Genomic DNA, 27,063 nt, shown 5'->3' on the forward strand with positions numbered 1-27,063 from the left:
GCTGTCCGCATCAGGATGTACGTTCTGTAGCCCGCAAAAAAAAATAGAACATGTCCTATTCTTGTCCGTTTTGCGATATGCATTGTTACAATAGATCTGCAAAAGAAAAATGGATGCCATATGGACGTCATTAGTTTTTTTGCAGATCCGCAATTTGCGAACCGCAAAACACATACATTCGTGTGAATGTAGCCTTACATTGTGACACATTGAAACATTAATATTTGGTAAAGAATTACGTAATACTTCAAATGAGGTCTACAAACCACCTGGCCAAAATCTGAGGGCTGCTAATGGAGAACATCTAACTCTAGCAGAGCTGGACCATCCATGTACTACATGGACTTCCCATTCATTTCAGAATATGCGATCACATTTCAACCACTACACGGGAAATGTATGGCTAAAAGCCGCTTCTTAAGCCAGACCCGTGGTAATCATTGATAGGAGTGTGACCACCAGGTTAGCAGCCGCTGGGGACCCGGTAAGCAAGGGGCCTTATCTCCAGTCAAAGATGACGTGCATTTATTGATTACTAGGGATGATGAAAGAGGCAGGAGGTTAAGACAAGGAAGAAAAGACACAGCATCTTGAAGACAAAAATAACCGTAATAAAGTCATGAACTCGCTTGTTGCTGAAGATGGTCTTGTGGGAGAGGGGTCTATTACATACAGCTGGTCATCGGGTCGGCTATAATACGTCTTATGTAAGTCTTCATGAGACAACTCTTTTAATGATCCAAGCTGCCTGTTGGTTCTCAGAGATTTTTTTCCGTTACCTTCAGTAAAAGCAAAAACAGTATGAAAAACATATTGCAAAGATGCTGCATTCTATCTTTGTTAACTACAGCATATCGCTAATGCTAATGAACTTTGAGCTTCACTTTCATTCCTAGTCAGTACAAAGAAGAACACCGGCTGTTGGTGCCCCCACAATACATTGGAATGCCATGCATACAAGCACCTTGACACTTTTGTACTCTTTGGAGTCATGCCATTGTTTGATGAGCTTGGTTCATAAATCTTCCTTGAGATATGCCTGGAGAGTCGCTATTTATTGTACAATGCACGAAAGGGAGAAAATCATTTACTTTCTTTCCAATCCGATATACCTGCCCTGAATTATCTCCAGCTATTTAAATGAGTCTTTGCCGTATTGAAGCTGAGGAATATTTGCAGAGGTCGGCCGAGGTTGACTCTCTCTGCAGTAACCTTAAGTCTGCAAGTCTTCAGGGTGACTGTAATTGTCTGCACTGTTATATTCTGGGCAAGTTCTTGTACGCTTAACCAAGTTCAGCAGCACCTCTATGATCACCCCCTCCATAGTACCACCTAGGAATGTCTGCTTTATGTTGTGTAGATATTCTACGCTTCCTGTATAGTATTTTATGGGGGGTGCTTAAGGAATGTTTCCAGTCGGACCCCTTGCCTGTTCAAATCAAGGGATTATTGGGTTGCAAAAGTGATTTACGGGCTACTACTTTTATGAGCTCAATATAGTTGTACCTTTTGTGCCTTTGTCATGGAGTATCAAAGTTCATTTGCCCGATCATCTCCCCATGTCATGGGTCACCCAACAAACAAAGAATTACTTGCATCTTTTCTTGGCAGCACAATACCCTGCGTGAGCGGGCATGTGCTGCCGACCTTACTGAAAGTCTATGTGCCCGGTCAATTGTTCCATGTCAATGGAGCTGAATGAGGGCCAGTCAACATGCTATATGACAATTGGCACTTATTTGAGACAAAAAAAAAATCTACCCCTGTAAAAGGATCCTAAGGGGCATTCTGCAGCCTTATTCTCACTGACAAAAATGCTGCAAGCCATCACAAATCATCAAACTGATGATAATATGGCTTAAATGAGTGTTTCTGAGGTCAGGAGATCGGAGATAAGGCTTCACATGAGTCATCAGCTGACAGGACTGAGAAGTGAGACTGATTTGTTACCTCTTGTATCTCAAAAACGGCTTTACATTTTTAATGAAAATTGATTGAAAAAATATATTTTTAGCCCAAAATAAGTCCAATCATAAAAAAATTGCCCCAAAAGTGTCCATAGACCTTAAGGAGTAGCTTTGTTCACTTTGGGACGCGAGACCCACACCTGTCTGACATTAATGGCATATCCTGGGGATATGCCTTCAGTGTCCGGATGGGAATACCCCATTAAAGGGGTTCTGCAGTTTTTTCAAACTGATAAGCTATCCTCTGGATAGATCATCAGCACCTGATCGGCGGGGGTCCGACACCCGGGACCCCCGCCGATCAGCTGTTTGAGAAGGCAGCGGCACTGGCAGTAGTGCCACGACCTTCTCACTGTTTACCGCTGGCCTAGTGACGTCGCGACTAGTATCAACTTGCCTGGGCGAGGCTAAGCTCCACTCAATTGAACAGAGATTGTCCCCGCCCAGGCCATTGATACTAGTTGTGGCGTCACCGGGCCTGCGGTAAACAACGAGTGCCTTCTCAAACAGCTGATCGGTGGGGGTCCCGGGTGTCGGACCCCCGCCGATCAGATCATCAGTTTAAAAAAACTGCAGAACCCCTTTAAGTCAAGTGGATCTTCATAAATTTGTTAATTGTTATGACACTAGTGTGATCAGAGCCTAAACTACAATGATCACTACTAAAAAGGAATTATTAAAAAAGAATGTTTGGAAAAATCTAGCCTAGGTCTATAGTATAACTAATAGTCCATATTCGTGTTCTGCCTTCTGCCTCCATTTTTCCTGTTCTCACGTTAAACTTGATTATTTTCAATTTAAGGTTGATTATCAATATTTCTTAATTATTTAAATAAAACATTTTTTCTAGCAATAACTTTTATTTTTATGTTGCATTATAGTTTTTAGGGACACCATTTTGGTGTACATGTAACTTATTAATGAACTTTTATTTTTCTGGTGCGCGGTAATGGAAAAAAAAAAAGCTATTCCACTATTGTTTTTTTGTATTTTAAATTTAGGACGTTCATTGTATAACCTAATTAGCATGCTACTTTTACTGTATGGGTCAGTACGATTACATCAATACCAAATATGTATAGTTTTATATGTTATTTACTACTTTTGCACAATAATAGCATGTCTCATTCAAAAACAATAGTTTTATATGTTGTTGCATTCCAAGGGTCCGAATTTATTCATTTTTACACCGATGTAGCCATGTCCAGGCTTATATTTTGCCGGATGAGATATGGTTTAATTGGTACCATTTTGGGATACATGGGACTTACTGATAAAAAAATTTTTGGGGGGGATGGGACAATTCCGTTATCTCGTGCATTTTTCATTTTTTTACATTGTTCATATGGTGGTGTAAATAATGTTATCTTTATTGTACAGGATGTGGCAAATACATCACGATACCATAGATCAGTGTTTCTGTCAAGGCATGCTGGGAGTTGTAGTTTTGCAACAGCTGGAGGCACACTGGTTGGGAAACACTGCCATAGATAAATGTGGACTGCGTTTTATTTTTACCACTTTTACAAAATGAAACCACTTTTTATGGAAAAAATAGTTAATAAACAAACTTTATCAACCTTTCTTATTTTTCACTCTCACTAGAAGACATGGCTGTTATACCACAGCATTAAAGACTATCACTTCAACAGTGACAGGCAGTGTATTAGGCTCCATCTGTGACAAAGCCTAATGCCCATACAGTCATGGCAGGCCTATTGCTATGGCGACGCATCAGGGGGCCGTTGGTCATACGGAGCCTCTATGTAACTACGTAGATGCCATGGCCGCTATTGACGGTGGTATCTAGGGAGTTAAGCGGCCCGCATCAGAGTTAACTGTAATAACGGGAGCAGTGCTGGGTTCCCGTTCTGATCTGGAGCTCTGCGCTGCGTTGATACAGCACTCCATGAGAAAAAAATATTTATATGGCAACTTTTTAGAAATCAATATTGTCTGGCTGCAAAAGGGAAAATGAATTGAGTTAATTTGAATAGTTGCCTAGCCCCACCTGTACTTTAGGAGGTCTCCAGCAACTCTGAGTAATATACTATGTACACTCCCATGGTCCTGGCCACCAGAGAGGCTGATGCTTTTCCTATAGTGTGCAAGCACGACCACCACTGATGGATTGCAGGGTGGTCGTAACCATGGAAACAAGCAGTTTATAATGTGATGGAAAAAGGAATCCGGCCAGGAAAGGAGGCAATATGGACAATCACAATACAAGTAAGTGCCTTGTATTAACTTCTTCTAGATGATAGATGCCATCTGCTGAAGCGAAATAACCTCTTTAATGATATGAGGCAGTCCAGGTACTAAACTATGGTATATGTGAAACTGTATCTCCCACTACATTATTTAAAAAGGGGTTGTTCATCCCTGGGAGCCTTTTGGCAGTCACATTACCTGTGTCAATCCTGATGTCCATTCTCTGGCCACAGCAACTTTGTCTCCTGCCTTGCACCTGCACCAAACCCACAATACCAAGGACACCCCATCTACCGTCAGGCAGGATCCCCAACATCAGAGTGTGCCCCTAGGGAAGAAAGGGTGTGCCCTCTTATCACTCCCTGGCCCTAGGAAGCATCGGTGTGAGGATTGCCACTGTGAAGGATTATTGCAGCCAGAGCCACTCCCATCCTCGGCTCACTTCCTCTGGGGCTTGCGGCACATGTACGTACTTAATGCTGCTACTGATTTGTGGACTCTTGTTGCTTTCACATTTGGACGCCATTTCTTTTCATTTACATGGAAAAGATCTCTCTTCTTCCTTCCTGTCATACAAATATAAAAAGTTATGGAGAGTTCAGGAAGAAATCAGTGGCCATGGTGACTATGACTCTGTAGCCTCGTCTTTGTTTACCGGGGGTTGAGTGTTACTTTGGGAGGGAGTGGAACATAATTATAATACCGTGGGTTCTCCTTTTGTGCTATGTTCTAGTTTGTAATGTAACCTATGTTGTAATGTACTGCGGTACAATTATCCTCAGCGGAGCTACATTTACCTGTAGGCACACAGCTGGAGCAAAAAGACGACAACCGGGTATAGTAAGGAAAAGGTTGTAGGTGGTGTGAGCTGATATTTTTCAATTTAAAGAAAATGTGTCATCAGAAAAAGACCTATAGTTTAACCCCTTCCTGCCCAGCACCGTACATTTGACACTGGACGGGTGTTTAAAGATGGCGCCCACAGGCAGTCGGCAAAGTCACCGGATGCCTGTTGTTTTAAACAGCTGATACCCGCGGCTAAAGTCTGCAATCGACAATAACATTGATTGCAGACGTTTAACCCCTCGGATGCCATGGTCAAATGTGACCACAGCATCTGGGAGCTAAAAAAAACAGTAGTGTGTGCCTGTAACAGCCCCACCAAGCGGCAGGGTTGCCAACTGGAATAAAAAAAAATATTTGGGACAACTTTATCCCAGGACAGCCAACATCTTTTATAGACAAATAGGAAGACCATAATGAATTATGAAGATTATAAGTTATGCAAGTCTGCAGCACAGTATACTGATAACACCTCATTACCTGCATTTACTGTGAGGTGTAAAATGATGATAATTACCACCAATATAATCTAGTCAAGAGCCACCAGCCTCAAAATAATCACAAACAAGTCTATTTTTTTTTTTCACAGACACAGGAAAAAAGTCGCCTATTTTTACGGATTGTCCAGCAATTTCTGGACGGTTGGTAACCCTGCCAAGTGGGGATCAGGGGAGCCGGATATTGTATGTGGTAGTCTGGGTCCTCCTGAATGACCCGAGGCTGTCACAGATGTGTTCCTATGCAGACCCTGCCTGTGGCAGGGCTCTATAGGAACATAGTGAAATTCTCATAGACTCCAATGCTAATCTACTGGAGTGTATGAGAGAAGCAATCTAATGATTGCATGTTCAAGTTCCCTATGGGAAATAATAAAAAGGTTTAAAAAAAATATAAAACATTTTAAAAAAATATAAAAATTCTAATCACTCCACTTTCCCTAAATTCCAAATTGCAATAAAAGAATAAATATCATGGGCAGCACAGCATGCAAAAATGCCTGTACTATTAAAATATAAGAATATACAGTATATCCCAAAAGGCAAAACAGGAAAAAGAAAATCAAAATGGCCCATTCGTCGATTTTTGATTGCTTTAGCTCCCCCCAAAAATTTACCGAACAGTGGTAAAGTCATATATACCTCAAAATGGTATTAATGAAAAGTACTAATCGTCCCCAAAAATAATCCCTCACACAGCTCCTCAAAAAAAGTTATTGAGGTCAGAATATGGTGATGAAAAGAGAGAATTATTTTTTTTCAAGGTTTTTATTTTTTTCCAGTATTAATATGCAAGGAAAACTATAGAAATGTGGTATCACTGTAATCATACTGACCTGAATAATGAAGGCAACAGTTTTACGTCATAGGGGACACAATGAAAACAAAAACCCATAAAACTGTGGTGGAAAAATAAAAAAGTTATGGCCTCGGAAAGGCAGTGAGTGAAAAACAAAAACTAAATAAAATAAAAAAATGTATGATGATTTTATTTATTTTTTTCATTTTTGGTGATCCCCCTCCCTTTATTTCAATAGAACTGTGCCTTGTGGACTATGGCACACATGACTCTGTAACTACATAGTGGTTTACTGCTGATTCTGGTACAATTCTGGATAATATGATGGACAGTGGAAGCAATAAAGGACATGACCAAGAGTCCATAGTCAGGACTATTGCCCAATAATATATCTCTGCCAGTAGGGTGTCGGACCCCCGCCGATCAGAAGCTGATGATCTATCCGGAGGATAGATCATCGGTTAAATGAAAGTGCAGAACCCCTTTAAAATCATATTTAAAAATTTAATTGCATTATAATATTTTTTTGTGTTTGTACCCTAAAAATTGCAGTCCTACTATTTAGCGTGATCAGTGTTGGAGGGGAAGGGCGCACTGGTCGAGAAAGTGAAATGTAGATATTTTTGACTCCAGAATCAGAGCCACCGCTAGGCTTTCCTTCACTGGGGGCAAAGGTTCAGTTAACAGCCCTCACCCTGTATCTAAATGCCCTGGTCCAAGCAAGGTGCCAACCAGCAGCGGCACCTGAGGCACATGCTCTTCTTGACTCCCCCAACTATGCCCCTGCCAGCTTTTAGATGCCATTTATATAATTGCTGCACAGCGTCCTATGTCTACACTACTCCTACTGATTGAAATCATCCACTAGTAAGACCTACAGTAGGCAATAAATCATACCGCTCAGTACGGACAGTGTTCCTGACTATGCATTCCAATGTAAATCTCAAATCCTCTAATGCAGTTTCCAGTATAGAACCAACATTTACTGCTCGAGTGTTTAACTTCCTCCACCCCGTTCATGTGCTGCACGGCCCTTCCTGATGACGTAAAGGCCCAATGTTTGTTATGCACCACCCTACACAAAGGTTTGTACGTGCTCCTGTGTGTTGTCCTTTTACATATGTCATTTTACTGGGTAAATATGTGGTTGAGATGAAGTGGGAAGCTCGTTATTCCTGTTATGTGTGAGGAGGACTTCTGCCGTACTATAAGCACAACAGACCATAGTATAATTCAGGGGGATACTTTAAGAGTCATTAAAAAATTTTACTTAATGGATTTGCAGTGATGCTAGTGCGAACAGAGCCTTGGGGAAGCAAAGAGGTTGGGGTTGTTTTTTGACAAACGGAAAATTCTAAAACTCGTCTTTAAAGTAGCACGCCAGACTTAAAGTGGTTATGCTATGATTGATGAAAAAAGTAAAAAACAGACTTTATATAATACACAACAGTACTTTTCTAACATAACTAGAACCAGCGCTGTACTGCACATGGGTCAGGAGATCTCCACATTCACAGCGCCAATTGCTCTCCTAGATTATGTTCAGCTTGGCAGCTCGGGGGACGTGCCCTTTCTGCTGCAGATCTCTCCCTGTCACTGCCACAGCTTCTAACAGAACATATGGCTGGTGGCAGTTGAAGAATTAAACTGAGCACATTCCAGCTCTGTGAGATAGACAAAAAATATAGAAAAGAACAAACAGGTAGAGCTATACAGATATATTTTATTAAATAACTCACTAGTTATAGTAAATTTCTAATTTCATGAAATTAGAAAAGTATTCAATTCCAGGTGCTGGTTTGAAAAATGTAAACCCCTTTAACACCCAATATAACTCCTGCCATTTACTGCATTATTGGAATAATTTTATGTGGCCACATTTAGGATTTTATCCTAAATATGACTTAAAGGCTATGTACAACATTAAGGGCAAATTTTATTATTATTGTATTGTACTCATTTTGAGCCAAAAATCTATTTTTCAATTGGTCTTTATAAAAAAAATTGTACCACCAGCCTTGATTTGCCTAGTAGCAGGATCTGAACTTTCACTCTGTTCCATCAGGCAGCTCAGCTGATGGCTCCTTATCTGTGATCTCTAACCTCATAAACACTCATTATAGCTCAGTTCCTATCTTACTGATAAGAATGTGGCTTAAATAAGTGTTTATGACCTCTTAGTAATTTAGAGATAAGGATTATTTCACATCTCCGGCAGCAATTTTCTACTGGAACAGCACTCCGGAACCTGCACTGCCAGATGCAACCAAAATGCACTCTGGCCACATTACCTATATGTGATAACATTTCCTGACATTGGTTCTAATATTTCCCCAGCTAATTTTAGATTGTGCCCTTGTTCTTGTCTTGCTTTTTTTTTATTTTATTTTTTTATTAAAAACATTTCACTCCTGAACCTTATTTATGCTTTCAACATATTTGAAGGTTTTGATCGTGTCCCCCTTTTCCCTTATATACGACTATACAGATTAACTTATATAAGTCTCTCCAGATATGTTTTATGCTTCAGACCCTCCACTATTTTTGTAGCCTACCTTTGCACCTATTCCATTTTATCTATATAATTTTGTAGGCTCTACTTTAAATGACAATAGTGCCTAGAGATTAGTGGGTGTATTCCATCCATACCAGGACTGTAAAAGGCCTAATTCACATTTTCAGTGTTTTGGTCAATGATTTCCATCAGTGATTGAAGCCAGGTTCTATTCAGATCTTTCCATTAGGTCTTATCCACATGACCATATTTTGGGTCAGCGTCTGATCCACATATTTTCCAGATCGCACACAGACTCGTCCATGTTGCCATGCCGCACATTATAGAACATGTCCTACTTTTGTCTGTTTTGTGGACAAGAATAGCCATTTCTATAACTGGGGCTGAAGAAAATGTGACTTGCACAGGGAAGGTGTCCGCATTTTGCTGATCCGTGGTTTGTGGACTGCAAAACAGCCATAGTTGTGTGCATGAGGCTTTATAACTTCTCTCTGTGTATGCTTATTTTAAAACGTGAATTAAAAGATTTGAGATATAATAAGTTTATGCAGGCTAAGTGAATAAATATATTTACTAAGTGTGATTAAATATAAGATAACACAGACAAATCACATACAGAATAATAAAAAGTAAATAATCATCACATGGCCAACACCCCAGGGTGTACAAGAGATAAGGCAAATCAATACTTACATCCTACCTAGAATGAAGTCTTCAATGGAGTGCCACCTAATTGTTGGGGTAAATCAGAGTTATACCTTTCAGCCCCTCTTCCAGTGTGCAGCACGCATGTCTCTGAGCTCACTCAGGGATGTGGTCTTATCAGCACAATGGCGGATGGGTACTAACTATTTCTAACCCACTACATTACATGGAAGACTTTATTACACAGAATATTATAGGGAATATAAGAAGAGACAAAATTAAAGGGGACAAAACCAATCGGTTCTTTAAAATACCCTTGCAATACAGTCCTCCACTCCTGGTTCATACACTGACCAAACACTGACGGTGTGAACTAGGATGAGACATTTGTAAACTAACACTTATTCCCCTCCAGCTAAAGTTAAAAGGGGACCGCATTTAAACACAATTGGGCAGATTTATAAAAACTGTCCAAAGAAAAACTGTCTTTATTTCCCGTGGTAACCAGTCACATTGTAGGTTTTATTTAAAAAGCAGTATAAGAAATAAAAGCATGGCTAAAGTTTTTTTTTCTTGTTCCATGTAAATAAAGTTTATTTTTGAAGTGCTTTATGAAAAGTGCTATATTGCATACTTACCGGTGCTGCTGTATTTCCATTGTTGTAAGCCCTGCCCCAGGAATGCCACAGACACTGTCAGTGATTTGGCTTCAGTGGTCCGTGTCCGATTTTGCTTCAGTTGTGTTTCCTTGTGTCTTCCTTTTTTTTTGTCTGACAGGGGAAAAAAAAGGAAGATTAATGAAAAGTCTAATTTTATCGCACCAAGGTCTTGTAGAAGGAAACGGACGTGGACATGGATGACATACCAGTTTTCCTTCTTTTTTTTTTTTTTACGGACCCATTGACTTGAATGGGTCCGTCCTCCGTTTTCCACTGATAAGAATAGGACAGGTTATATTTTTTGAGGGACTGCAATCGCAGATCACGGACGGGGAGAAAAAACTATCAGTTTTTTTTCACAGCTCCATAGAAATGAATGGGACCTCCGCTAAACTGTGAAAAATGACGGAACGGACGCGGATGCACACAACGGTCGTGTGCATGAGGACTTAGGGACAGTCCCTGCTAAGTTGTGACTGTTGGCAACTACAATATCGCCATCAGTATTTTCTCCCATTATAGATGCACTTACGAATAATGAGACTGCACTGGTGTAAAATATGGATCTGTAATGCAAATCTCTTTTCCTAAGTTTATCATAGTAGAGCATGCTGCCTATTCAAAAATACAGCATACTTGTAGAAATGTGACTGTATAGGAGTATGGATATGTGAATAATATGGGCTCTACATTCAGGACCTATTCTGTGTGGGAAAAGAATATGGATTGCTAATATGCTAGTGTGAGGCTTCAACAAACAAAATTAGAGCAGCAGTCCTATTTAGGACATACTATGGAACCCAATGAAGTGCAATTTCCTTCAAACTCAGCTTCATGTCACTTGCATTGTGTTCTTCTGTTACATGTACAGAGATGCTTTTGAAATACTACTGGTTGCCCTTGGAAACAGACAGCACTGTATCCCAACCTCACAGCTGAGCTGTAACCACTTGCAATGTGAACCCCCATAATGCACTGCTGTCTAGTAACAGAAACCTCTAAAATGGGAAATTAGCTGAAGGGCTCATTCAGACGGCCGTATATTTTTTTGCAGTCAGTAAAAATGCGGATCATTTTTTTTTTTAAGGACAGTTCAGTCTGTCCTCAAAAAATGGAATGGATACGGAATGTGTTCCGTATGCATTCTGTTTTTTGCGGATCCATAGACTTGAATGGGGCCACGGAGCCGAGTTTTACTGACAAACATAGGACATGCTCTATCTTTTTTGCGGCGCCGCAGAACAGAACAACGGATGCGGACAGCACAACGGATGCGGAACGGGTGCATACGGACGTCTGAATGAGCCCTTAGACATAAATGGAGAAGAAAACATCATGCACCTCAAAATTGGATTAGTAGAAATAAAGGGGGACATTTATTAAGACGGATCATTTATACTATAATATCTTTGTGCTACCGCAGGTGTAGTTTAAGGTAATTTTCCATGCCATAAACTAGTGTGGAAAATGATGAATGAGATGGGCTGGCCTGCCCTCTTCCCCACCTACATCACCCCCCCCCCCCCTTTTTTAACGCTTCGTAAAAATAACATGAACTGGGTAAAGGCAAAATCTACAACTTTAATACACCACAAAGTGGTGTAAAACAAATAATAAATGCCCCCCCCCCAAAAGTAAATGGCTTACTGTTTCATCTAGGTTAATTGTAGACTATTGTAAGTTGGTGGTACTGTGTTTGTCAGTATGGTCATCTGCTGTGTCAAGGAAGATGACACGGAAGTGGTGAATTTTATGTTTATTTAGTATTTTTATTTCAGTTGCATTTGCTTAGGTTTAATGTCCCAACATCTGTCTTTTCTTTACAGCTCTCTGCACGGAGGAATGTGTCCACGGAAGGTGTGTTTCACCAGATACGTGTCACTGTGAGCCAGGATGGGGGGGTGCTGACTGCTCCAGTGGTGAGTTCTCAATTATACATAATACTGTGTTGTCATCCTGGACACCTTCTATAATAAAGAATAGTGTAATCCAGACGTGCAGGCAGTCCATGTTCAGACGTCACAGAAAGCTGTCGCTCGCTGCATAGCAATAGGTGAAATCTGCTGCAAAATCCAGAGGAAATCCCCAGCAAATAGAGGAAAACTGGTTCTCATAAAATGGGGCTAATTTGTGACCTGCTGCGGTTTCCGTGTGGAACCTGCGCCAGCAATGGACATGTCGCTTATTTTTCTTTCAATAAACTTTGGTGCTAATTTCTAAGAAAAATGCCATGTCCACATACACTTCGCATGGGTTTTAGTTCCATGATTTAGGAAATGTTGTAGAACAAATTTCACTTTCACATAATCAAGGTAAAAATACAGCATTTTTGTATTTATTTGTCCATTCAATTGAATCAGTAGCTCAACGTTTAAAATTCTTCCTTCAAAAATGATGTATAACAATGTGCTGAACTGATTGTATGATTGTAATGGTGGATGCAGCTTTCTAATTCTTCTTGCCGGGTTAGGACACATCATCTTGCGCTGTGCATATATTTAAGAAAAAAGTGACACCGTTTGGCGGTTTTTAGCCATGCAACTATATGGATTATTCCATGGGATCCCTTAGAATGTAGTCATAGAGAAATAGCATTATTTTCGAATATTCATATTTTTATGACTAAAGTATTGTAGGCTGTGGGGCATCACCGATCCCGACCAAATGATCACACTTGGCACTGCTTGACAATAGAAAAAGGTGGCCACAGCAGCCTCTTTATAAAAAAAAACATGAACTTAAATGCATCAAGAAAACCGTGAGATAGGAGGTATCTTTATGTAGTACCGAAAAGCATGTGTCCCCAGCTGTGTTGAACCAACTTGAGGATGACAAATATGTCCAGTTACTGCCTACCAGTCCCTTCAGGACCTGTTCCCCCAGGGACCGTCCCAGTGGAACAACACCACCATTACCAATCCCACTTCATTGCTAAAGAGGGACGCCAATCAGCCACCAAAACCACATTGATTGGTTAAAAATTAGGCAGTGAGAGGAAAAGTGACTACACCTTTCGTAATGCCTACCTTAACCCCTCCCAATAATCCTAACCCCACTACTCTACCAAAAGCCCAACCCAATCCCCTGGCTCACCTAATTAACCCCTTTCTCACCTGCTTCACTTCATAGCCTGTCATGTTGGGCCTGCACTTAGTTGTGCCCGCTTTCGCCTACTCTTTATTTTAAAAAAAATCAATGCACTGCAAAGCTCTGTTCACAAAATCACCACAAAAACAGTGGCATGCACAGAACCGTATGTATTTTGCGGTCCGCAAAACACAGATCTGTTTTTTTTTTGGCGGATCCGTTGTAACAATACCTGTCCTAGTCTGCAAAACGGACAAAAATAGGTCATGTTCTATTTTTATTTTTTTGTTGCATAGCGGACATACGGAATGCACACGAGTCATTTCTTTTTTTTTTCAAGCCCCAAAAAATAAAATGGAACAGAAACTGAAAAAAATATGTTCGTGTACACTTACCTGTCTGGGACTGACCTCCAGCTCTGTTCATTCCTGGCTTCCTGATTCTTGAAAATAATTCCAGAACTAGACTGAGTTGAGTGACAACCCATAGGGGCAGTGTAATTCCAGTCAGTTAGCAGGGGCCTGTATAAAATAAAGGAAAACCCCTTACTCGCCCTTTAGATGTCCTAAGCATTGTGCTCTGGTGCCGGCTGGTCCTATAATGTTGATGTCACATCGCTTGTTCACATCACCTCTGCTCCCAGTCACAGGCCTCAGTTGTCACGTGTGCATGAATGGCACGTGAGGTCAGCGCTTGGCAGCAGCAGTCAAATGAATGATGGATGTGACGTCATTGCTGCCGGACCAGAGGTGGTGCTGGACATCTAAAAAGTGAGAAAGGGGTTCTTCCTTTATTTCATACAAGCTCCAGGTCAGGTTTATCGAAAAATCACTTTAAGGCCTCATGCACACGGACTTTTTTTTTTGCGGTCCGCAAAAACGGTTTTCCGTTGTTCCGTGATCCGTGTCCGTTTTTTCTTCCGTGGGTCTTCCTTGATTTTTGGAGGGTCCACGGACAAGTTTGCCTTTGAAATGATAGGAGAAAACGGACACGGATCACGGACACGGATGACAGTCTTGTGTGCATCCGTGATTTTTCACGGACCCATTGACTTGAATGGGTCCGTGAACCGTTGTCCGTGAAAAAAATAGGACAGGTCCTATTTTTTTCACAGACTGGAAACACGGATCACAGACGCGGATGCCAAACGGTGCATTTCCCGATTTTTCCACGGACCCATTGAAAGTCAATGGGTCCGCGGAAAAAAACGGAACAACGGCCGCAGATGCACACAACGGTCGTGTGCATGAGGCCTAAGGGTCATGAAAATGTGATTTTTCCAGATTTTTTTTATTTTAGGGGGAACGCTGTTTTTAACTTTTGAATTTTTTGTGGGGTTGTGTATTTTCTAATTACATTTTTATTGTGAGTGCGTGGTCTAGCTATGTTATATGAAATGTCTGATGCCTGTATCAATATTGCTCTGCCCCTGTGTGATTTGGTATATGGTAAAATTCTGTTTCGCTCCTCGCCACATTTCAATGGAAACCGTCTTTCCAGTATTTTTGTTGCTTAGTGAGTGATGGCTTAGTTGAAAGCACAAATTATATGCTGTATTCTTTTTTTTTGCTTTTGTAGTGTTGCCTTGTGTGATGTGCTCTCTATAGATCATCCTACTGCTTTATATATCTGTCCTAATTTTTCCATTGCACATTATAATCCTTTTCAGTGGTGTTTTTTTCTCAGTATGAAGTGGTAGATGTAGTTATTGACTGGCAGTGCTGAGGTAAACACTGATAACACAGCGCAACAATGATTTTGCTACTGAGACAAAAACATGTGATTTATACTCAAATGAGCACATCGATTCCAAATATGAACTCGGAATTTGCCTGACACATCTAGATTTTAACCCCCTAAGAACCCTGGTATTTTCAATTTTTTGCATTTTCGTTTTTCACTACCGCCTTCCTAACTTTTTTTTTTTTTCCATTCACATAGCCTTATGAGGACTTATTTTTTGCGGGACAAGTGGTACTTTCTAATGGCACCATTTACAGTTGCATACCATGTAGTAGGAAGCAGGGAAAAAATTCCAAATGGAGTAGAATTGGGAAAAAATGCTATTCTGATAAAGTTTTTTTTTTTTTTTTTTTTACACTGTACACTATCTGGGAAAATTGACCTATTACCTTCATTTTCCAGGTTAGTACGGTTACAAAGATACCATGTATAATTTTTCTTGCATTTTAATACTGCAATTTTTTTTAAACCCTTTGAGGGAAAAAAAAATATTCTGACCCCTATAACTTTTTTGTAATTATGTGTACAGGGCTGTGTGGGGCTAATTTTTTGCGGAACGATCTGTTCTTCTCAGTGATACCAATTTGTAGTATGTGCGACTTTTTGATCACTTTTTATTAAAAAGTTATTGGATAGTTGAAGTGACAAAAAATGTCAAATTGGCTGTTTTTTTTTTTTTTTTTCCCCCGTTACGCCATTTGCTGTATGCCATTAATATTGTTATATTTTAATAGTTTGGGCATTTTCGCATGCGGCGATGCTCATGATGTTTATTTTTTTATTGTTTAAGTATTTTTATTTTAATGAAAGGGGGGTGATTTGAACTTTTATATTTTTTTATATTTTCAAAAACCTTTTTCTTTACTTTTTTTTAAGTCAACTTGGGTGACAATAATGGTGTTCATTGATGTCTATATAGACACCATTGATAACTTCATTTGTACTACACCAATACAATGCTGCCACCTAGTGGCCTGTATTGGTATAGTCATCTAATAGGCACCTAAGCCTGCTTGAGGCTTCAGCCTATTAGATCAATGTTACAGGTTCCCCAATCTCAGCCGGGGAACGCAGTTACCGGAGCGGAAGTGCGCGACTTCCGCTTCCAGACTGCACAGATGCCGTGGTCACATTTGACCACGGCATCTGAAAGGGAAAATGTATGCAATCAGCCTTATGGATGATCCCATACTTTTAAAATAGCAGAAACCCAACGGCTATGGTGCCCACTGTACGGGCGAGTGGGCGCCATATTTGGGGATCGGACTTCTGCCGTACATGTAGGTCCTTAAGGGTTAAGGATTAAAGGGGTTAAGTCATACATACAAAGCCTATTCAGTTATAATATTTATGCATTAAATTGGAGATATTCCAATGGACATGTCCAGATCTGTTCTGACGCACTCAGGCTGATGTCAGCAGTAAGTATATAAGGCAACCTAGACAGATTTTGATAAAGTGATCTGTTATAGTCCTATCAGTTTTGAAACTGGATAAACGCAAATGTGTTAACGATCCAGACAATTTCTGCTACATATGTGGCAAATACACTACTTATGATCATCACAAGAATCTGACAAAGCGAGTGCGTCTTGCAGCTTGGGATGCATTTGTGCTAGTAGTGCGGAACTTCCTTGGGAACAGACGAGCTGCTAACTATGCTGAATTAGTAGGCAACATGCTTACAGCATATGAACAACTTGGCTGCCGAATGTCATTGAAAGTGCATTTCTTACATTCCCATCTTGAATTTTTTTCCCACCCAATCTGGGACACAATCAGTGACGAACATGGAGAGCGGTTCCATAAAGATATTTCTACAATGGAGAACAGGTATCAAGGCCACTGGAATCCCAACATGATGGGGGACTACTGCTGGTTTTTGCAATGGGAAAATATGACCATTCACAAACACAAAAGCAGATGCCTGAAGCACTTTTAACAGTCCTGGGCCTTGCTCAAGTAAGACTTTTAAACTGAAAAACGAGATTACATTTTCATACACTGTTTACTATGCAAACTTTGATGTAGATCAGGTAATTGTTGGAGTAAAACTCGTTCTGTTCAAAACTATTCAATGCTTTCCAAGTGATTAATTCATTTGGGCATACTTATGCATAACAAAATTTTGTGACGTGTTACAACAATTCTGACTTCGGATTTGTAATCCGCACACTTGATTTAGTATAAGACAAATGGTTTTTGCCCAGTAGCAGACGAATTTTTTTTTTTTGTTGCGTGGTGATAATGAGCTATTAAAAAGCTATTTTTGATACTGATGACCTGTCCTCAGATTGGTGGGGGTCTAACACCTGGCACCCCACCGATCAGTTGATTTTTGTTCAGTTGTGTACTGCATTGAAGTGGAAGCCTAACTGCAATACCCGGCACTGCCACTACACAGTGTAATGGGCAATCTGCTTATAGCCCCGCCCACTGTATAGTTTCCAGTGTCAGCGGCTGCCTGAAATAGCTGATTGGTGTGGTTGCTAGGTGTCGGACCCACCACCAATCTGATACTGATGTCCTATCTAGAGGATAGGCCATCAGCATCAAAGAGCCGGAATGCCCAATTTATTTTTATTGAAAAACTATTGTCAGTCATCAATATCAGATCGTCAGGGGTCGGACACCCGGCACCCCTGACGAGCAGCTGGTTGAAGAGAAGGGGTGCGACTTGCCAGCACTGCCATCTCTTCATTATCTACGTGTTCGCCATCGCACATTTTGCGTGTTCACCATTGATGTTTTCTTTTAGGTATCCTATTTGCTGTTTTTGTTAAAAAAAAAAAAAAAGGACAATAAATCAATGGAGGAACGGCATGAAAAATACGCCAAAAATCCGAAACGGCGGCTCGGATGCGGACCAAAACAACAGCCGTGTGCATGAGGCCTTAGGGAAAGTTTACACATAGTTCACTTGTAGCAGGATTGACATGGATTTGGAGTAGAAATTCTGTCCTGCATTTGTGCAGCAATTTACAGCGATATGTTTTCAGAGCCCCATCCAGATTAAAAATTCAGGGCGAAAGTCTCTGCAGCATGCTCCCTATCTTGTGTTGGATGTTCACAGCAGATTTCACCCTTCTAGTTTAAAATCTGAGCAGCACAATCTACAGCAAAATCCGCAGGTATGAAATGTGAACGTCAGAATCGCCACGGATTTGTATGAATTAGGGTCCATTCACACGTCCGCAAAATGGATCCGCATCCGTTCCACAATTTTGCGGAACGGGTGCGGACCCATTCATTTTCAATGGGGCCGGAATGTGCTGTCCACATCCACATTTGCGGATCCGCACTTCCGCATCCGTGCTTCCGTTTCCGCAAAAAAATAGAACATCTCCTATTCTTGTCCGCAATTGCGGACAAGAACAGGCATATTCTATTAGTGCCGACAATGTGCGGTCCGCAAAATGCGGAACGCACATTGCCGCTTTCCGTGTTTTGCGTGGCTCCGTGTATCCGCAAAACACATTGCAGACGTGTGAATGGAGCCTAAGGGTCCATTCACACGTCAGTATTTTTCTATATCCCGAATTTTGGTCCGTTTTTGGGGATCCGTTGTTCCTAAAAATGTTTCCGTATGTCATCCGTTTTTTTCGGATCCATTGACTTTGTATTGTACCAGGAACCGATTTTTGCGGATAATAATAGGACAAGTTTTATATTTTATCGGACATGCGGAACGGAACAACGGAAACGGACAGCACACATTGTGCTGTCCGATTTTTTTCAGGACCCATTGAAAATGAATGGGTACGCAACTGGTCCGCATCCGTTCCGCAGAAACCGAAACGGATCCGGAAAGAAACATCGGACGTATGAATGGACCCTAAGTTTTAAAATTTTCCTGAAGATCAGCTACCATCACCTACTCTTGGATCAGAGATGGATGCTGCATGGTGGAAGTAATTACTCCTGCAGTAATGTGACCATGGAAATAATGTATAGATTTTGTCGAGAAGGAAAAAACGCTCTTTCAGGATCTTTTTTTTTTTTTTTTGTATGAACTGTATATATGATTTCAGCACACAGCAGTGCATCCTGATCCTGCCGGCAACCTTCACGTTTTTATTATAGCCCAGTGTTGCCAAATTATCAGAAAGTGTATAGAGCCTGCATACCCTGTGTTTTCCAATAACCTCCCCAAAAGGATAGGGCGGACGGGAACACCGCTGTCTAATTCTCCTGATCTCGTGAGTACAAAGTGAAAAAAGGATCGTAGAAGAAAAGACTTTTTCTCCTGTACTGAATATGCAGCTTTTTCAAGTAATTAGGAATATTAAAAGCAATGACTGTGATTGAGATAGAAACATTATTCATTCCTTTATATTTCCTCACTGGGCAGGCGGCCAACATATTTCATTTATGAGTTTTCATCTGCAATGAAAAAAAAAAAAGAAAGAAAGAGAAAGAAAGGAAGGATAGCAGAGGGCGAGGAGCCAATTACTAAATGAAATACGTTCCTGTTTAAATCTAATAAATGACACTCTAACTGTTCTCGTTTTGGAGTGCCCCCAGAGTGACAGCTCATTTCACTTATTTGGAATTAACCCCACTGTAACTGAGACAGATATTAGCACGGAAGCCAACAACATAGTTGCAGTTTTGCGCTGCCCTCCCTCACCCAGCTGCCATTTTGGCACTTGTTTCATGGGATTTCAGACAGTATTCATCCTCATTCAGCTTTAGCATTTTGCTTATAGTAGGCATTTTACTTTTCTTCTGTAGCCGGCTTTGCCAGTAGCCTTCTTTTTTTTTTTTTTTTTTTTTTTTTTTTTTTTCACCGACGGTGAAGTAGTTTCATCTTAAGAGCTGGTCAGGCTGGTTGGCAATGGCATGATGAATTATGAAGACCTCTTCTAGAAATTTATTACGTCACCAAGTGAATCACAGGTGACATCCTGGATTGATGAAGAAGAAAAAAGGCAGTATTGGGTATGAGACTATGCAATTCATTAAGAAAAAAGCATGATAGTGAATATAGATAGGTGTGGATGTAGTGTCTCTTGGAGTCTTAATTCTTTATCTTAGAGGTGGAGTCTTAATTCTTTATCTTAGAGGAGGGTGATTTATCGGCAGTGAGTAATAGTCATCAGAAATCGCTCGCAAACGTTTAAGCCCGTTTACAATGTCCATTACATTCAGTGCCCCCGTGTACAAGAGACGGTTGGTGTTTTTTTTCCCAATGCCTATATACCACCAACATATTCATGATGGGAGGGGTCACCATCTAATTTCTCCTATTTCAAGCACACTAGGGCAATTAACCTATCAGTATGTTTTTAGAGTGTGGAAAGAAAGTCACACAAGCAAAAGGAGAACATACAAACCCCATGTTGCCCTTGGTGGTCTTCAAACCCAAGGTGCCAGTGATACAAGACAATGCTGCTAGTCTTTTCTAATGAATTGTTTTACAAAAATCACTTGAGTTTGAAAATTAGATGGGAAGGTGGATGGGTTTAGCCGGATTTAAAATGGCCACCAGCAACCTGTCCTAGAGTACGAATTGAACTGGTTGCCTCCACTTGCAGAGCTGCTGCCTAAGGGGTTGAGGGCCTATCCTGAAGGGCCAACAAGTGCTAAGCATCTCTGGGAACTCCTTCAAGACTGTTGGAAGACCATTTCAGGTGACTACCTCTTGAAGCTCATCAAGAGAATGCCAAGAGTGTGCAAAGCAGCAATAAAAGCAAAAGGTGGCTACTTTGAAGAACCTAGAATATGACATATTTTCAGTTGTTTCACACTTTTTTGTTATGTATATAATTCCACATGTGTTAATTCATAGTTTTGATGCCTTCAGTGTGAATCTACAATTTTTATAGTCATGAAAATAAAGAAAACTCTTTGAATGAGAAGGTGTGTCCAAACTTTTGGTCTGTACTGTATATATATATATATATATATATATATGTATATATATATACACACACACACACACACACAGTATATAGAAAGCCCCATTGGTAATATGACTCAGGATATCCGATATGCCTATACTCCATAATTAATCCTCTGTTCAGAGATTTTGCTTCAGGGGGATGGGGGAATAGTTTGTTCATATGTGTCTCATAAATAAAAGCTTGATTAGTATGCAGATCTCATTGGACGTGTATTCTACATCTCTACCTGTGCAAACATTCCCCCTGTAGGCCGGGTCCCCGGGAGCAGCACTCAGGACAAGGTGGAGAATTAAATGCAGAGAGTCTATTATGAAATGTGAACACGTCTATTACATATTCCCAGCGAACCCCATTATCTTCTAATGGTGGAGAGGGGATCAGAGAAGGTAATAGCAGTGTGCAGAGAGGACCTCGACTCCCACTGGATATTTCTGGCACACGTCGGTTCCCCAACCTCTGAAGCTAGCACCCTCTGAAAATGAATTAGCATTACAAGCAGGGAACCTGTTCAAACGCCGGGAATCCTGGGAGAGATGCTCTGATGCTCTTTATGAGTTGTTCTGAGGGTTTGGAAAGAAATCTGTTATTTGTTCCTGTAAACTATTTCTTTTTTATTTGGGTCATAGACCTGAGATGAATTATCCTGATATTGTAGAAATTGGGGTTATTTCATTGACCAGTCTCTAAAATATGTCTGGGTCTATGTTTATTTAATGCCTTAATCTCTCCATCAATAATTTTATAAAGAGAAGCACAACGGCTTTGATCCTCTCGCTTGTCATTTCCAACGTTAAGAAGAAATACTTTCTTTAATATTGTAGCATTCAAGTTTTGCAATTTTCTCAACAACTGTAAAAATCGTATACATTCTCTGCCCTTTAGAGCTGCAGTCTGAAGCAGTGTAAAAATCATGATTTTCTGAAATGCAGGAGATTACTAAGACATGCGGCATACCCCAAAACGCAGCAGGGCACGTAACATAAAGCTGAGCTAAATGAATCCAGCAGAGGAATGAATGAAGATAATTTTTTACATCCATATATAAATATAACATTACTGGAAATATAATAAAATATATAACCTTAAAGGACTTTTCTGGTTTGCATCAGTGTCCTTTAAAATAATCATTTATGAATGTCACTGTAAATTTGTAATGTGTTTATTTGACCTTTTATTGCTCCTATCTTCCATTCTGAGCTGTGGTCACATGACCTTGTCCATGCAGCTGTTTATTTCCTCTGATATTATGTCCATGCAGGGGCAGTGATAGGGGAGTGTCTATGTAACTAGCTGGTGGGAGTAGCTATAAACTAGCTGGGTGTTGTTAGGGGCAGTGATAGGGGAGTGACTAACTGGGTGGGAGGAGCTATAAACGTAGCTGGGCGTTGTTGGGAACAGTGATAGGGGTGTGTCTGTCTAACTAGCTGGTAGGAGGAGCTATAAACTAGCGGGGCGTTGTGAGGGGTAGTGTTAGGGGAGTTTTTATGTAACTAGTTGAGTGGGAGGAGCTATAAACTAGCTGGGTGTTAGGGGCAGTGATAGAGGAGTGTCTATGTAGCTAGTGGGAGGAGCTATAAACTAGCTGAGTGTTAGGGGCAGTGATAGGGGAGTGTCTATGTAACTAGCTGGGTGGGAGGAGCTATAAACTAGCTGGGTGTTAGGGGCAGTGATAGGGGAGTGTCTATGTAACTAGCTGGTGGGAGGAGCTATAAACTAGCTGTGTGTTGTTAGGGGCAGTGATAGGGGAGTGGCTATGTAACTAGCTGGTGGGAGGAGCTATAAACTAGCTGGGTGTTAGGGGCAGTGATATGGGAGTGTCTATGTAACTAGCTGGTGGGAGGAGCTATAAACTAGCTGGGGGTTGTTAAGGGCGCTGCTCGAGTTGTTACAAAGAAAGGAGAAGTGCATCATGGGTTTGGTTGGATACAGCATCAGGAAGTGCTACATACAGGATGGAAAACAACTGAGGGATACAGGAGAGTCCAAATAAAAAATAAAAAAAAGCATGGGTAAGGTGTACATGAGGTAAGAAACTACATGAGCATATCTGTTAAAAATCCCTTTAAATTTCCTGAATGTAGTTCAGGAAGGAATCCAGGAAGCAAACATGCCTAGGTCTTCACGCCCCCCATATAGACTCTTATTTTGAGAAGGTTCAGTGACAAGCCCCTAGAGGCATCCAAAATTGCCATTCAGAGCAGTCACTTTTGAGCCCAGGGGAGGCAGGACGCCACAGGTGCCTCACAGACTGCCATCGAAGTGTGTAGTAGTTACACTTTGGAGCTCAGTAAGTAGACATGATGCTTGCTTTGCTTTTCTGAAGATAGTCTGACCATACTATACATGCCCAAGTGCTGCCCCAGATGAGATTTGCAACTAGATAGAGGTGGAAATTGACATATAGGCATACATTTGTACCTATGTATATATGCTACTTTTATAGATGAGCGGTAAGTAGGTAAACAAAGCCCCCATACCTGTAAACCCTGATATGAAGATGGGTACTAAGAACCAAATTAGAAATGAGCCAATCGATTCTCCACCTGTGGGCAGCTGTCCCCGCAGGTGAAGAAGTGCCCTCAAAAGCACACGATAGTTCCAATTAAGACTATTATTCTGTCCTTCCCCTGGAGCCCATGTTTTGTAAATTTTGCTAGAGAATTGTATCAGATATAGTGAGTGTCAGAAAGGAAATGCATTGGTCTGTAGAAGGGGGACTTTAGTGTCCCATGCCGAACTCCAACAATGAAAGTGTCTCCTAATATGTAATTAGCAGAATGTTTCCTGTCTGTGCTGCCCCTCTGATTAGCAGACCAAGGGCAGAGACTCTGCTTCAGCTTCAGGGCTAGAACTGCGCAGGCACCACTACTAGACTCTGCCCTTGTTCTACTAATCGGAGCGGTGGCGCTGGCACCAAATTGTCATGGTCGGGCTAAATTCCAGCGGCAGGTGAAGAAGCCCTGCTGATTAGATGAATCAATTTGCTCATCTCTAAACCAAATTTTACCAAGACATGCTGTTGAGCCACACTGAATATTATAAGATGGAAATCTCATTAAAGATATCTCTTAAGGAGAGATTCATGCCATAAAACATTACTGTAGCAGCACTGTCTAGGTATTGGTTGGTGCATGTTGCCCAGTGGGCTTGTCCCTCACTACTAGAGATGAGCGAATTTCCACTTATGAAATTTGTTTGCAATTCGTTTACTGGTAAAAGTCCCAAGATCTATTAGCACAATGACCTGCCTAGTGCCACCAGTATACAATAGTATCCAAAGCTGGCAACAGCTGATGAGCCACATGCATGAAAGCTACTGTTTGGGCAAGACTTGTGTACATCATGAAATTTGGAATAAATGTCTCATGTTCTTCTACCTAAGCTACATCTGTTTATTCTGAAGATCCTCCTAAAGAGTTATCCAACAAATATAAAACTATTTTTTTTAAACTTATGTTATCCACAAGTTTTTCTTTGCTTTCTTTGAGTGGGCAGCAGCTCATCAAGCACCTTCCCAAAAATCTCCACATAGAAAATAGTCCCTTACATGTAGCCCCAGAGATACATATGATATGTAATGCCCCCACTATTTTCATCCCCACTGTACGGAGAGATATAACTATACACTTCTATAAATTTAGAAGCAGGGATGAATGAATGAAAGGTACGTACAGTATAAGGCCATCCACAACCTGTCCCCTCCGTACAACTCTGAGCTACTTTCCCAATACATCCCCACATGTAATCTCGGATCCTCACAAGACCTTCTTCTCTACATCTCCTCTTATCACCTCTTCCCACAATTGCCTCCAAGATTTCTCCCTTGTATCCTCCATACTCTGGAATTCTCTACCCCAACATATCAGACTCTCACCTACAGTGGAATCCTTCAAAAGAAACCTGAAAACCCACCTCTTCAGACAAGCCTACAACCCGTGACCCTGCTGCCTCTATACCGCCATAACCAGCTTTACCCTCTTTTACTGTGTCCTTCCCCCATCCCTTGTAGATTGTAAGCCCTCAGGGGCTTGTTCCTCTCTCCTTTTTAGTTTGTACCTTGTCTTGTTCATGCTTATTACAGTTGTTTTATATGATGTCTGTGCACCCTTTCTTCATATGTACAGCGCCATGGAATGAAAGGTGCATTGATAATAAATAATAGTAATAATAATAATAAGGTTACATCACTATGCCAGCAATGAGAGGAGGGTAAGGGAGCAGGTAAGCTACAGAACATTTCAGTCCTCCACTGAATGCAGCAGAAGGTGGACCAGAAGGATAGACAGTAGGGGGCGCTACCAGAAAGGAAAATATAATGTATGTAAAAGAACTTACAATATCTTTATTGCATATTTATTGCAATAATACATGATTTAAAATGTTCTATTCATTGCATAGCATTGCTCTTTGTGGCATAACCCCTTTAAAAAAAAAACTGATTGATAGCCTAGTCTTGTCATCTGTAACCACAATGTCACCTAAAAAAAAATACATTTCCCGACAATCCCTGCCGCATGTCAATCCTAATAACGTTTTCTTCAAAGCCAATGTCTCCTATCAGTGAAAGAGTTAAGTAAAGTCTTTATGAGAAGGGTATATTTCGGCAGACATAGCCACTTGTCTCCCTGACGCCAGACACCCCCCTCCGGTGTCATTATCTGTCCCTATGTATTTCTGAATAATTTCATTTCTCATCCAGTGAGCAAAAAGCCACTGCCCAGAATCCGGCCTTGTTTGTTTCCCTCTAATTAGTTGCATTAATCAGAATATATTTGCCTAACATGTGGAGGGAGGAGCATTGCTGTCTGTCTGCTCGGCTCGTATTACGGTTACCCAAATGATGTGTGAGGCCACTGCTTCTTAAATGAATGGATGTAATACTGCTGAGTGCCTCCATATGCTGAGTGTACTTATAATCAGCTCGTCGCATCTAATAATAACACTAAAGCATCTAACCGCCAGAATATGGATCATTCCTGCATTCACATAATGATTATTCTGCAGCTTGCAGCCCTACAGCACCACTTCATTTTTATATACTTAACATTATATCTTACTTATATAGCACCGGATACTTTTGGGAATCTGGGGAACTCTGCATTGGCATAACACAGATTTGCCAGAAGTCAGAATTTTTCAAGGTTTGACTAAATATTGTTAATTAACTTGTGATTTATATCATTTTACTCAAAAAGTATCTAGAAAAAGCAGTGATCTGGTTTTGGCTGCCCCTGTTTACTTGAACGGTACCCAGCCCCAGAAAACGTAGCCAGCCATGCTGCAGGGAAATAAAGGGACAATTCTATCAGAAATTGGTATTTTTTAAAGCAGTCATCTCAAAGCGGTAAAAGTTCTCATTGGAAAGGGTTTATCTACAATGTAATCCTCGTTAGAATAGTAGGAGTAAGAATGGAATGCTTGAAGGCCCAACTGTGCAGGCAAATGTCAAGAACAAATGTTCATTCCCAATAACTCCCCGCCTATCGGAGGAGATGAGAGCTGCATTTACATGGCCGCATCAATGATGCTCTTACCTGATGAATAAGCGTTGGGTTAATCGGTGATTCTCAGCACCTTTTCACAGGTCAATTATGGGGAACAAGACTTTTATACAAAAGTTCATTTACAGTAATCAGCCCGCGTAAAGAAGTCCTAACAGGATGCCGTGTCTGGTGTTCTCTTGAAAGGCCTCAATAAACATCCAAGCAGAGAAGCAGTGCATATAGTGTGAGAAGCTGTCCAATCTCACACTATTAGCATAGCATGGGGAAGGTGTGCTGCTCTAGTTGTGCCACCATCCCTTACTCCTCCCTGGTCTGACAGAGAGTGTTAAGTAAGAATGTCTGCCATGCTAAAAGTCTACACAAAGAAGAAAGTAAAGATATAAGATAGTATACATGGAGTGACATCAAATATATCCAGAAAACCATCTACTATTTAAAAAAAAAAAAAACATAGAATATTTACATATAAGTTGTTACTTTGTAATAAAAGTTTTTTGATGGACCATTACACACTGCGCTTTGAAATCAATGGAACATATGTATGATGTAGGGATGAGACAGGCCTTGAAGGGGAAGAACTGCAAAAGGATCCTACAAGGCAGACACCTTTATGGGATATCCAAAGGAAAAAACTACGGTAAGTATCTAGTGTACATAAAGATCATCGATAAAACATCCTTCGGAGAT

General features: G+C 40.7%; 1 protein-coding gene across 1 annotated transcript in view; it reads left to right on the forward strand.

Annotated features, from left to right (window-relative positions):
- The window catches only part of MEGF11 (multiple EGF like domains 11), a 344,912-nt gene that overhangs the window by 45,766 nt on the left and 272,083 nt on the right, over positions 1-27,063 (forward strand). The window contains exon 2 of the mRNA XM_044283159.1: positions 11,963-12,055. Coding sequence (XP_044139094.1) covers positions 11,963-12,055 — 93 coding nt within the window. The remainder of the gene's footprint in view (positions 1-11,962; positions 12,056-27,063) is intronic.

The sequence above is a fragment of the Bufo gargarizans genome, chromosome 2 (genome assembly GCF_014858855.1).
Source record: "Bufo gargarizans isolate SCDJY-AF-19 chromosome 2, ASM1485885v1, whole genome shotgun sequence".
Taxonomy (NCBI): Eukaryota; Metazoa; Chordata; class Amphibia; order Anura; family Bufonidae; genus Bufo; species Bufo gargarizans.